General features: G+C 42.0%; 1 protein-coding gene across 1 annotated transcript; it reads left to right on the top strand.

Annotated features, from left to right (window-relative positions):
• Positions 1-1,063: 1,063 nt before the first annotated feature.
• Or10ak13 (olfactory receptor family 10 subfamily AK member 13) lies at positions 1,064-2,011 on the top strand. The gene has a single exon (NM_001000412.1). It carries the CDS (start codon positions 1,064-1,066, stop codon positions 2,009-2,011), a length of 948 nt encoding a protein of 315 aa, NP_001000412.1.
• The last annotated feature ends 9,691 nt before the right edge of the window (positions 2,012-11,702 follow it).

Genomic DNA, 11,702 nt, shown 5'->3' with positions numbered 1-11,702 from the left:
TATTTATCAGGTTTGATTCTAAAAATTTTGGTTGCTTTAGATTTATGTCTTAAATCCACACTGTACCTGCAATGGACGTTTGTGTGCTGAGAGATGTGGGGATTTTCCTGTCAGAGACAAGTGTCCCCAGTGCAGTGCATACATACACTTCACAGTGTCCCGATGCACACATGAACTTCTATCCTTGTTCATTTGACCTTATGTGCATGGGCCTGGGTTTCATTTGTTTTACCCTTTCCATCTGTTTTCTAGATTTTTCTCATGTCAGCGGTGTTCATACCTCTGTCTGTCTGTGTGTGTCTGTCTGTCTTTCTCTTAGTCTGTGTGTAACATCTCTCTGTCTGTGTGTCTGTATGTCCTTCTTTCCCTTAGTCTGTGTGTATTTGTGCGAGTGTGTGTGTGTGTGTGTGTGTGTGTGTGTGTCTAGAGACTGATATGCAAACCTTCCTCAGTTGTTCTCTATCTTATTCACAGAGGCAGGGTCTCTCAGTTACTTGAGTCCTCATCATTTCAGTGAGTGGAGCTTATCCCTCTTGCTGTGGGGACTTTCTGTCTCTGCCTTCCCATGATGCATTGAGAGTTTGTAACAACATGTGACCTGTCCTATGTTATGTTTTGTATCCAGGAGTTATGTGAGATGATTTAGATATTCATCATAACCCCGAGACATGACTGTCATCAGCCTCGTTAGATAGATGAAGAGAATGAGGCTTTGGGAGTTTCAGTAACTTGGGAAGAGTGCAAGGATCTGACCAATGAGCTCTGAAGCCACATTCTAGCCTTTCTTCTTCTTTTTTTTAAATAAAATTATTATTTTTTATTTTATGTATGTGTCTTAACTACATGCATGTATGTACACATGTGTGTATGTCTGGCCTGTGGAGGTGAGAACAGACCTCTTGGAACTATAGTTGGACAGAGCTTTGAGCTGTCTGGTCCCCTGGAAGAGCATCAGTGCTTCACCTCTGAGCCATCTCCTCCACTGGTATCTTTGCTTTCTGCCTGTACTGCTCTCATGTGTCAGGTGATACGTCGAATAATGAATTCTCTTACAGCCTCCACCATGCAGGTGATTCCAGGGCAGAACCAAAGTTGGGTTTCTGAGTTCATCCTGATTGGCTTCTCCAGTGACCCCATGACCAATAGCATCCTCTTCCTTGTCTTCCTTCTCCTCTACCTGAGCTCAGTGCTGGGCAACGGGCTCATCATCGTGCTGGTCTGCCTGGACACACAGCTGCACACGCCCATGTACTTCTTCCTCTGTACCCTCTCCCTGTTGGATATGGGCTATGTCACCACCACTGTGCCCCAGATGTTGGTGCATCTTCTTGCTCACTCTAAGACCATTTCCTTTGCTGGCTGCTGGATGCAGATGTATGTGTTTGGGGCCCTGGGTATGACTGAGTGCACCTTCTTTGTTGTGATGGCTTATGACCGGTATGTGGCCATTTGCTATCCACTGCGCTATACTGTCATCCTCAATGGGGGCCTGTGCATACGGTTGGTATCAGGGTCTTGGATCTGTGGTTTATTTTCTTCTTTGTTGCATACTTATTTCACCATGAATCTGCCATATTGTGGGCCCAACAGGGTCAACCACTACTTCTGTGAAGGTCCTTCAGTGAGGAGCCTGGCTTGCATGGATACCCACCTCATTGAGATGGTGGACTTTGTTTTGAGTGTCTTTGTGGTTGTTATTCCAATCTCCCTCATTGTGGCCTCCTACATTCATATTGCCAAGGCAATTCTGAAGATCAAGTCCACCCAGGGCCGCTGCAAGGCTTTCTCTACCTGTGCCTCCCACCTGACTGTGGTCACATTCTTCTATGCTCCAGCCACTTACATCTACATGAGGCCCAACTCCAGCTACTCTCCTGAGCGAGACAAGCAGATCTCACTCTTTTACAATGTCTTCACAGCCTTGCTCAACCCTGTGGTCTACAGTCTGAGAAACAAAGATATCAAGAGGGCATTTCTCAAAGTGATGGGACATGGTAGGATGGACTGGTGAGCCAGTATCCTGGGGAGTTTGACTTAGAGTATTCACTATTAAAGAAAGTACAGTGTCTTTCTTTTGTGAAATTGATCTATACATTTCAATTAATTTAGCACTTAGTAATTGGGACAAAATATCATGAAACCAAAGTAACTGACTTGATTGACAGGTGGCACTAAGGTATAATTCCAAATACCTCAGTAATGTTACTGCATCATAATGGCAAGGGTTCACTTTCCGCTCATATTCGTAGCTCTTGTGAGTGACCTTCTCTGTTCTTACATTCATCCCAAAGGAGGAACCTTATATCCAACCTGTTATCTGTCTTAGGGTTTTGCTACTTTGAACAGTGACCATGGACCAACGCAACTGTTAGAAGAACAGCATTTAATTGTGGCTGGTTTACAGGTTCAAAGGGTCAGTCCATTATCATCAAGGGGGGAAGGGGAGTACAGCAGTGTCCTGGCTGGCACCGTTCAGGAGGAGCTCGGAGTTCTCCATCTTCATCTGAAGGCTGCTAGGAGATTCAGGCAGCTAGGATGAGGGTCTTAAGGCCAATACCCACAGTGACATACCTACTCCAAACGGTCCACTCCTCCAAATAGTGCCATTCCCTGGTCCAAGCATATTCAAACCACCATACCATCCTATAACAGAAGGTAAGAAAGACTGGAAAACTCATAATGACCCATCTTTTCAACAGTGATCTGCTTCTATGTCCACCCATTCTTTTGGCCAAAGCAAGTAGTCTTGTCCAGACTGACAGCAGGATGTGAGAATTTTTTGTCTGTTGAGAAGTAGTACATGTGGCCATAGTCTGATATGTTGGTTCCCCTACCTACAAGGCAGCAAGCAATATGCATAACGTAACCTTGTATAGTTCACAGAAACAACAGGATATCTGTAAACCAACATATAATATGCCAGCTGTGTATAGTGTGATACTAGAGACAGCAGAAGGCTGAGGCAGTATATGCTAAGTAATACAGCATATGTTGTCATGACAATATTATGCTGATAGTATGTGGCACATAATTAATGCAGCTCAGAGAGTAAACTTCGCATATAAGTTCAGTGTGGTCTATGGGTAACCTTGGTGACCTCTCCCATGAAATGATGTACTGCTGAAAGAGAAAGAGCTGGGTTCTCATCAGAACCTCCCAATGCCTGCTCTAAATTGCAGGCAGCACCAAAGGACATGCCTCACATTTGCTTGTCCACTGCTGATTCCCTTTCAACCCTATGAGGTAGTGCATATGATCTGTGTATCATCTTCAGAGTACCTCTTCCCTCACCAGTCAGCAATTCCTCTGTGGTTCAGTGCCTGTACCATTCTTTCCTTATTTGGGCTCAGCCCCTCCAACTTTATTCTGTAGGCACATATTTTGGAGCATAGTTAATGCTCAGTACTGTTGTTTACTTATTTATTTATTTTGTGAGAAGTTTCACATATCCCAAGGTAGTCTGGAACTTCCCACATTCCTAAAAATAACCTTAAATCTTTTATCTTTTTACCTCCATTCAATGTTGGAATTATGAGATGGGGTACCATATCTGGGAAAATTGTTGATTCTTTGATGATGTCCTTTGATTATAAAGGTTTTCAAATTGGTAAAACCCAATTCATGCACTATTTTTTTTATTTGACAAAGATACACTCTATGTAACCCTGATTCACCTGGAAATCCCTGTGTAGACCCAACTAGATTCCAACTCCCAGAGATCCTTCAGCTTCCTACCTACTTGGTGAGATTAAAGGCATACTCCATTGTTTCTAGCCAAGCAATTGAATCTCTTTTTATTTTCAGTAGATCTATGAGTTTCTTTTCTTGATCCCATGTTGTGGAGATTTACTCCTGGGTTTTGTTTTTAAAATTTCTTTTAGGTATTTATTTTAATTTTTTCAGCTTTCAATTTTTGTTGATTTTTTTATTTGAAATTTTACACAATGCACCCCAATCACACTGACTTCCAATCCTCCCAGATGTACTCCCTGACCCTTGTGCTGTCCCCTACCGATAAAAAAAAGAAAACAAAGGAAAACCACACCAATCTATTTAGTGCTGTTCATGTACTTATTAGATCACTGTTAAGCTCTCAATGTCCAGTCCCTAAAAGATAACTGAGTTGTTCCTCAGCCCCACCGCATGCCAGAACCCATTAACTGTGATGATCTACATGTCAGCCAGCACCCCATCACTCGTTTTGTGAACTCTCTTCAATGGATTCCTGTCCACAGTATATTTTTTCCTGGTGTGTGTGGGGAGGCTGTCAGAGAAGGCTTCAGTGTCTGTCACAATCAACTGTGAGTCTGCAGTCTTCACTGATGCCACTGCAAAGGAAGCTTCCTTACCCATCACAGCCTACAGCATCCTGGATCATTGACTTTCACATGGTTTTGAAGACAGCATCTATCAGGGATATGCACATGAATTATAGTGTGAGCATGTAACATGCACACCAACATGGCCTCCAGTGGCAATGCAGACTGTGGTGGTTTTTCAGGGTTACCCAATTGAGACAATAAACCATCTGTCTTTCCCAATACTTTCCTTCTCCCAGGAAAAAAAGCAGTGTGGGCTACAGTATGGAGGCTCAGTGCTGCTTGCTGTCCAGATAGCCCTGGCCCATGGTAAGCCAAGGACCAGCCATATTCAGCAATGGCATGTTCTCTGTTTGCAGTGGCCACACTGGCACAGCTCTCCCATAAGCTTTGGCACCTCATCTCTCGTTTCTCCATTTCCTTCCAATTTCATGATACCTCTGTCTAAAAGCATCTTCCCATAAGATCTGCCTTTTAAAGAAAGTTGTCCTACAAGATACCGCAGGTTCTGGAGTCTCCTCCACCATGATCATGTCCCTGCTCAGAGCCTCTGTGTCTCTCAGGCTCAACAGAGCTGCTGTGTGATCCTGCAGGTTCCAGAAACCCCACCATCTTGAATCTAATTTCTCTTTTGAGTTTTGATCCATTCTAAATTATTTTTGTGGACACTATATGGTAAGGGCTGGATTACATTCTTCTCATGTAGATTTCCATGCCTCTAATCCACATTTTTCAAAAAACATAATGCTTTAAACATTGAAAGATTTTTTTAAAAAGAATCATTTGTTTTATGTATATGAGCATGCTGTCCTTGACACACCAGAATAGGACATTGGATCCAATTACAAATGTTTGTGAGTCATCCTGTGATTGCTGGGAATTGAACTCATGACTTTTGGAAGAGCAGCCAGTCCTTTTTACCACTGAGCCATCTCTCCAACCCACATTGAAAGATTTATGTCCTTAACTAAAACTATTAGTAAGTTTTAGTGCTGATATCTGAAGTGACAATTGTAGTCTACTAGACTCTATGATCCTTTTTATTTGCTATGGCTTTGTGGATGGTTTCGAAAGTGTTAAATGTGAGTGTTTACCCTTGTTCCTTCTTTCTAGTGACTGGTCTTCTCTCAGTATCTTGTGTATTGCTACGGAGAGACGATTGCCATGGCAACTCTTGTCAAGTAAAGCCTGTGATTGTGGGCTTGCTTATACCCTTACTGGTTTCGTCCATTATTTATCACCATGGCAGGGAAATGGAGGCGCCCATGGCTCTGGAGCAGAAGCTGAGAGCTACATCCTGATCCACAGCCAGAGAGACACACGACTTGGCATGGCTTTTTGAAACTTCCAAGTCCACTTCCAGTGACACACTTCTTCCAACTAGGACATACCTTCTAGCCCTTCTAATCCTTTCAAAGTGTTCCACTCAGTTGTGATGGGGCATTCAAATGTGTGAGCCCATGGGCCATTGTTATTCCAACCACCACAGACATTTTCTCAGCCCCTTAGACCTCACATTGAACTTTAAGATCCCTTTGGCAATTTCAAGAGGGTGACTACTAGGATTATGACACAGGTACATTGAATCTGTGTATCCGTTTAGGATGTATTGACATCTTCATGAGGTACTCTTCTTCTTGTGAACCGAAAGCCTTCAAAGACCATATGAACTCACTCTTTGTGATGGTTTGAATAGATATGGCCCCTGGAGATTCATATATTTGAACACTTGGGGCTTTATTTTTTAAAATGCACTTTGAATAAGGGTTCTTAAATGTTTTAACTCTCCTTTTAGCCCAGCATCTACCATAGGTTCCGTGATCAAAAAGAATATTAGGATATGGCAGCAGTGGACATATTTAGAAATTCTCAAATTAATCTATGTTGTCAGGATATATACCAGTAGTTTACTAGTGTCACAATAGTATAACAGAATCAGCAGTGGTAGCATGACCAAGCATAAATAGCCAGGTCTCAGCTAAATCAGCGCAGGTCAGCAAGAGGGACCAGGATTACCAAGTATGCTACGCAAATTCTTTGCCTTGCTTCTCTTAATGAAGGCTGCTAGTGAAGACTGACTTGCAGGCAGCTAGGGTGAGGGTCTTAAGCCTACGCCTACAGTGAAACACCTACTCCAACAACGCCATACCTACTAATAGTGCCACTCCCTGGGCCAAGCATATACAAGCCATCACACTGGCCATCCTCTCACTGCTTGTCATGACTATTGTCACTTTCTTCTCCAGACACTGTAAAATGAATTATTTTATTATAAGAGTAAATAATAGAATTAATCCAGCATCTGTATGTCTTTGTCTTTGCTATTCCACTATAACAGAGAACAGAAGATTTATTTCAAGCTGAACCTCAATATCTGAGAGGTTAAAGGATCTACTTTCAACATTAAGCCTCCCACTCACAATTTAGTGATACCTGAATTATTACTGATCAACATTATTACTGATCTGGCTCTGCAGCTTCAAATGTTCATTTTCATGGTGTCTTCTCAGATGCTGTCCTTTTCATCTTGACCTGAAATTCCATTTGGTCTCTCTCCTCCCCATGGCTGATGTAACCTTCTTCCCTATTCTCTCTTCTGCTCAGCCATTGTGTGATCAGTATTCATTGACAAGACAGAGAGTAATTGGTAAGAATTGCTTACAAAAACTTGAGACAGGAGAGTCATTGGATATAAACAAGATATGAGGGCAGAGAATCACCATTTGAATAATAAAACTGTAAAGTTTACACAATGTAGAAAAACATTATGCATACAAAATACAAATCAAGAAAACCTTGTGACATACTCAATTTCTGAAATGAGCCAATTCTCACATGGTTCACTAATGAGGTATTGTCAGGTGGTGGCTAATGAGGGAGTCCCTGGTTGTAGAGCTGTGGATCTGCTTGGTTCTCCTTTCTCAAAGCTCACCATTTTCTCCTTAATACCTGTGGGTACCAGTGATACATTATAAAATTTCTAGAGTTTGACTTTTCCTTCATGCTGACCTTGGTGTAGTGTCATGTCCCTTATGGGTCAGGCCTGCTCTGAGCTGCAGGAGGAATTTGTGTTAGAGTCCAGGTCCAGCCAGTAGATCAAATTCAAACAATTAAGCATGTGTTAGAGATGGCAGATTCATTTTCACCCAAGAGGCAAGTGGCCAGGCCCTGGAATTGGTTCTACCATTCAATAGATGGGTGACCTCTGCCAACCTGCACATGTCTTTTGGGTCATTGTTTATTATCTGGGCAATGGGCAGGTAGGTCCATACTTGATGTCTTGGTTCTACATCCATTTAAATATCCAGGGTGTGCAGTATCTTGGAGCAGCTATGAGGATCTTTCATGTCTGCCTACCTTTTAGTCCCCACTCTGTAGAGGAATTTTTCTTTTAACATATAAATATCTTTAAAGTTGGTATGATCCACTGGAATGACACATGTTCAATCCCTCTGGAAGGAATACAGGCAAGACCCTAGAATACATCTGTAATCCCAAACACTGAAGGTAAATTTGAAGCTTGTAGAAGGATGTAGCCATGTTTGAAAGTGATGTCTAATTGAGTGACCAACAAAGTGATGGATCAGAGAAATTTTTGACAGAATGAATCAGAGATAGGATATGCAAAACTTTCAGGAGAACAACACAGGAATGAGAGGTGATTTAAGAGAGCAGTGGACAGAGAAAGAGAGATAGACATAGATGGGTAGATAGAGAGACAGAGATAAAGAAAGACAAAAAAAGAAGGCAGAGAGACACACAGAGATAGAGAGATAGAAAAAGAAGGAAGGGAGGCAGTTTTACTAGGCAAGTTTTTCAGAGACAGGTTGCAGGTGAAGGCAGAATGAGCCAGAGATGAGAGGAGTCAGAAGATTAAAACAGATTGTCAACGTTAGTTTGTGGCCAAGCGGAGAAATCCAACAATAAGCTGAGACAAACCAGTTTGAGGCAGTCACCTTGGAGAGGCATTTGGGCCAGAACAGCTGAGTTGAACCAGCTAGCCAGTGTTCAGAAAGAGCTAGAAAAATGAGTTTATTCAGCAGCAAGCCTCTGAGATAACAATGTTCTCTGAGGTAATAAAACCAACATTTATATTTATATCGCTCAGAAAGGTGTAACATTTTCCCTCCTCCAATTTTATTTTATTTTACTTTTTGCCCTTTTTTTGGCATGATCCCAAATACACTTTTTGTGAAACTTTTTTCAAGTACCATCCCTATCATGTGACTGCTTTTTTTCCATGTTGCTGATATCTATGCCTAAGTGAAATGTCTCTCTGTCTCTCTCTCACTGTTTGTTGAGACTCTCATTTTGAATCTGTAATAAAATCTCCATGAACAAACCAGCAGACTCTGGGTGGCTGTATAATTTTGTATGTGATTCTCAGTTCTGTCTGTCTCTCTCTGAACTTCTGTCTCCTTATCGATCCTGAGGGAAAAGAGTCTCTGTCTGGATTCAACTGCATCTCCAGAGCTAATGGGGAGCACCAGTGCTAGAAAGAAGAGTTGGGGGCAGAGCTGTGGGACAATGCTCAGCAACAATACTGCGGGAACCAGGGCTGTGCCATGCTGCTTCTGATTAGTGCTGATTGCCATTGCTGATATACATCCATCATAGCCAATGTCATGGTTGCCAACATCCCACTGAACAGCAGTTGAGATTATACGTTCCACAGTATTTCAACCAGCAAATGCACCACACTCAACATCTGCTAGAAAGCAGATTACAGGAAAAAGTAGTTGACCATCAGGATGTGAAGAATTTTGGAGCCTTTTTTATGGCTCTTTTTTGATGCTATAAATCAAACTCCAGACTCAAGCATTCTATTCCCTCAGGTGTTATAGAGCTGAAAACTATTTTCAGACATTCTGTTTTTATTCCAATATAATTTATTAAATTGTTATTTATAATTAACTATTCACTAGTGTTGTGTTTATAAAATGATAAAGAGAGAGGGGGGATTATGTTCTATGGAGGTCTGGCAAAAGGGCGTGCCTCAGTGGGTCCATGCTGAGGCATCCCTTCCCCCCGAAGGGCCAGCCACATAACAGTATAGTATAGTGTAGAATAGAGTTTACTCAGGGCATGGGGAGAGGAGTTAAGTGGGTAGTAGGGCAGAGAGAGAGAGAGAGAGAGAGAGAGAGAGAGAGAGAGAGAGAGGAGAGGAGAGAAGAATAGAGAAGACAAGGAGAGGAGTAGAGGGGTAGAGGAGTAGAGGACATAGAAGCCAACCATGAGGCCATGAACACATGGAGAGAAGGGGGAGGGGAATAGGGAGAGAAGGATAGAAAGGGCAAGAGAGAGCAAGAGGAAGCAAGAGCAAGAGAGTGAGGAGGGGCCAAGCAGCCCCTTTTATAATGTCAGGCATATCTGGCTGTTGCCAGGTAACTGTGGAGTGGAATAATCCTGAGTATTGCCAGGTAACTGTGGGGTTGGAGCTTAGACAGAATACTAACATCCCCCCATTTTAGTTTTTTTTTTTTTTTTCGGAGCTGGGGACTGAACCCAGGGCCTTGCGCTCGCTAGGCAAGCGCTCTACCGCTGAGCTAAATCCCCAACCCCTTAGTTTAATTAAAGAAGAAAAATTACAAACAACTGGATTTAAGGAGCAGCTCAGAGAAATTCTTGTTTATTTGTTGTTTTTGCAAACAAGGAGTTCCTCGTGTCCTGGAACTTGCACTGTAGACTATGCTGTCTTTGATCTTATAGAGCTCCTACAGTCTCTGCCTCTGAAGTGCTGAGGTTAAAGTTGTGTACCACCACTGCCCAGTGCTCACAGAAACTCTAAACCTTATCAACCAACTAATCACTCTAACTTGGTATGACTTTATAGTCCCGCATTCTCCTTCTGGATACTCAAGAATCGAAGACACAGGCACAAGACAAGGATGGAGACTCAAGGTCATGGAGAAATTGTGGAAGGTGCAGCACATTATCACCTTTTATACTAGCAAACCTGGAAGGGAAGCGATAACTAGGGGAATTCTATTGAAGAGGAGACCAAGGCAGAATAACAGCAAGTTAAAGAAAATATGCTCTAGAAGTTGATATATTTGGTTCCCAATCTTGTTTGCATCCAAGACACATGGAGAGTCTTCTCTGTCCACAGGCTTGGGGATGTCACTGATGACTTCCCTGTTGCTGTTTCATGGTTGACTTTTTTTTTTTTTAGATCCAATCGGTAAGATATAATTGCCCACTTAAACATACAAAGCCCGGTACCATCCATCCCTTAGGAATATTAATAACTATCTGTAAATACACAGAGCAGAATCTTAGCATCACCTGCCATGGCTTCTCCCCTCTCTATGTCTCCCTTTCTCCTCCTCTAGTCTCCTCCTTTTCCTTCAAACTTCTCTCCCACCTATCCTTCCTTCTCCTCCAAAGACAGGCCTCCTTCTATCCTGTACCTGCCCCTCACCAGTACTTTACAAATTCAATGGAGAGGTGGTTCTGGTGAAGTCACCTGAGTTCTGAGTTCTTGACTAGGCAGCTGTCCTTGGGGCAGTGGAATTAGCATCAAAATACAGTAACTTCAGGGCAAACCACAACATTTCACCCTTTTTGTCTAATTAAAAAAAACTTTTCTCTCAAATATAAGCTGAGGACAACTACTATCATTTTGTAAATAAGAGCACAAAATATATCTAACACCCAGTCCAACACTATATAAGTTAAACAGAATATTTAGTTATCCATTCCAGCTTGAGAGAGGCTTAAAATCTGTATTATATCTTGGCTAGCTTGTATACTACCTGATAACTATCCAATAAAATATGTATATTTAGAGTTAAACAGCCTGATAGGCTATGAGACTACAATGTCTTCAACCCCGTCAGAAATCTGGGAATGACCAAATATCTATACACACAGGAAGCCTAACACGGCTTCCAGAACTGAGAGGTTGTAGAGACAAATCTCCACTAGCACAGTCCCCTGTTAGCAACATGTGAGCACAGGTCTTCAGCCTTCTGACCCAAAATCAACTGACAGACTCTAGAAATGCAGATTTTGAAGGGCTGATCACCATGTCTTGGAAGAGTTTATCAGTCAACTATTCTGCATAATTTGTCCTTTTCCGGACAGTATTAGTCTGCAGATGAAACAGGCAGTTTTGTGTAGTGGCTGCCTAATCACAAAGTATTTCCTCACCTGGAGGTAGAGATGTTCACATTCTTCATTAAATCCACCAAAGGTTAACTGTTAGGAGCAGATATGTCTCAACAAAAGATAAATAACTTTAAATCTCAAATTTTGTGGATTTCTGACGTTTTTGAAAACCATCTATCTATATAAGACAATCTGGACTGTTGTCTTTATATCTTAATAATATCTTGAAAGTTCTCTCACAAAGTCAGTAATATGTTTGCTATTTGGCCCTTA

Source organism: Rattus norvegicus, chromosome 5 (assembly GCF_036323735.1).
Source record: "Rattus norvegicus strain BN/NHsdMcwi chromosome 5, GRCr8, whole genome shotgun sequence".
NCBI lineage: Eukaryota > Metazoa > Chordata > Mammalia > Rodentia > Muridae > Rattus > Rattus norvegicus.
This window is presented reverse-complemented; position numbering and strand designations above follow the sequence as displayed.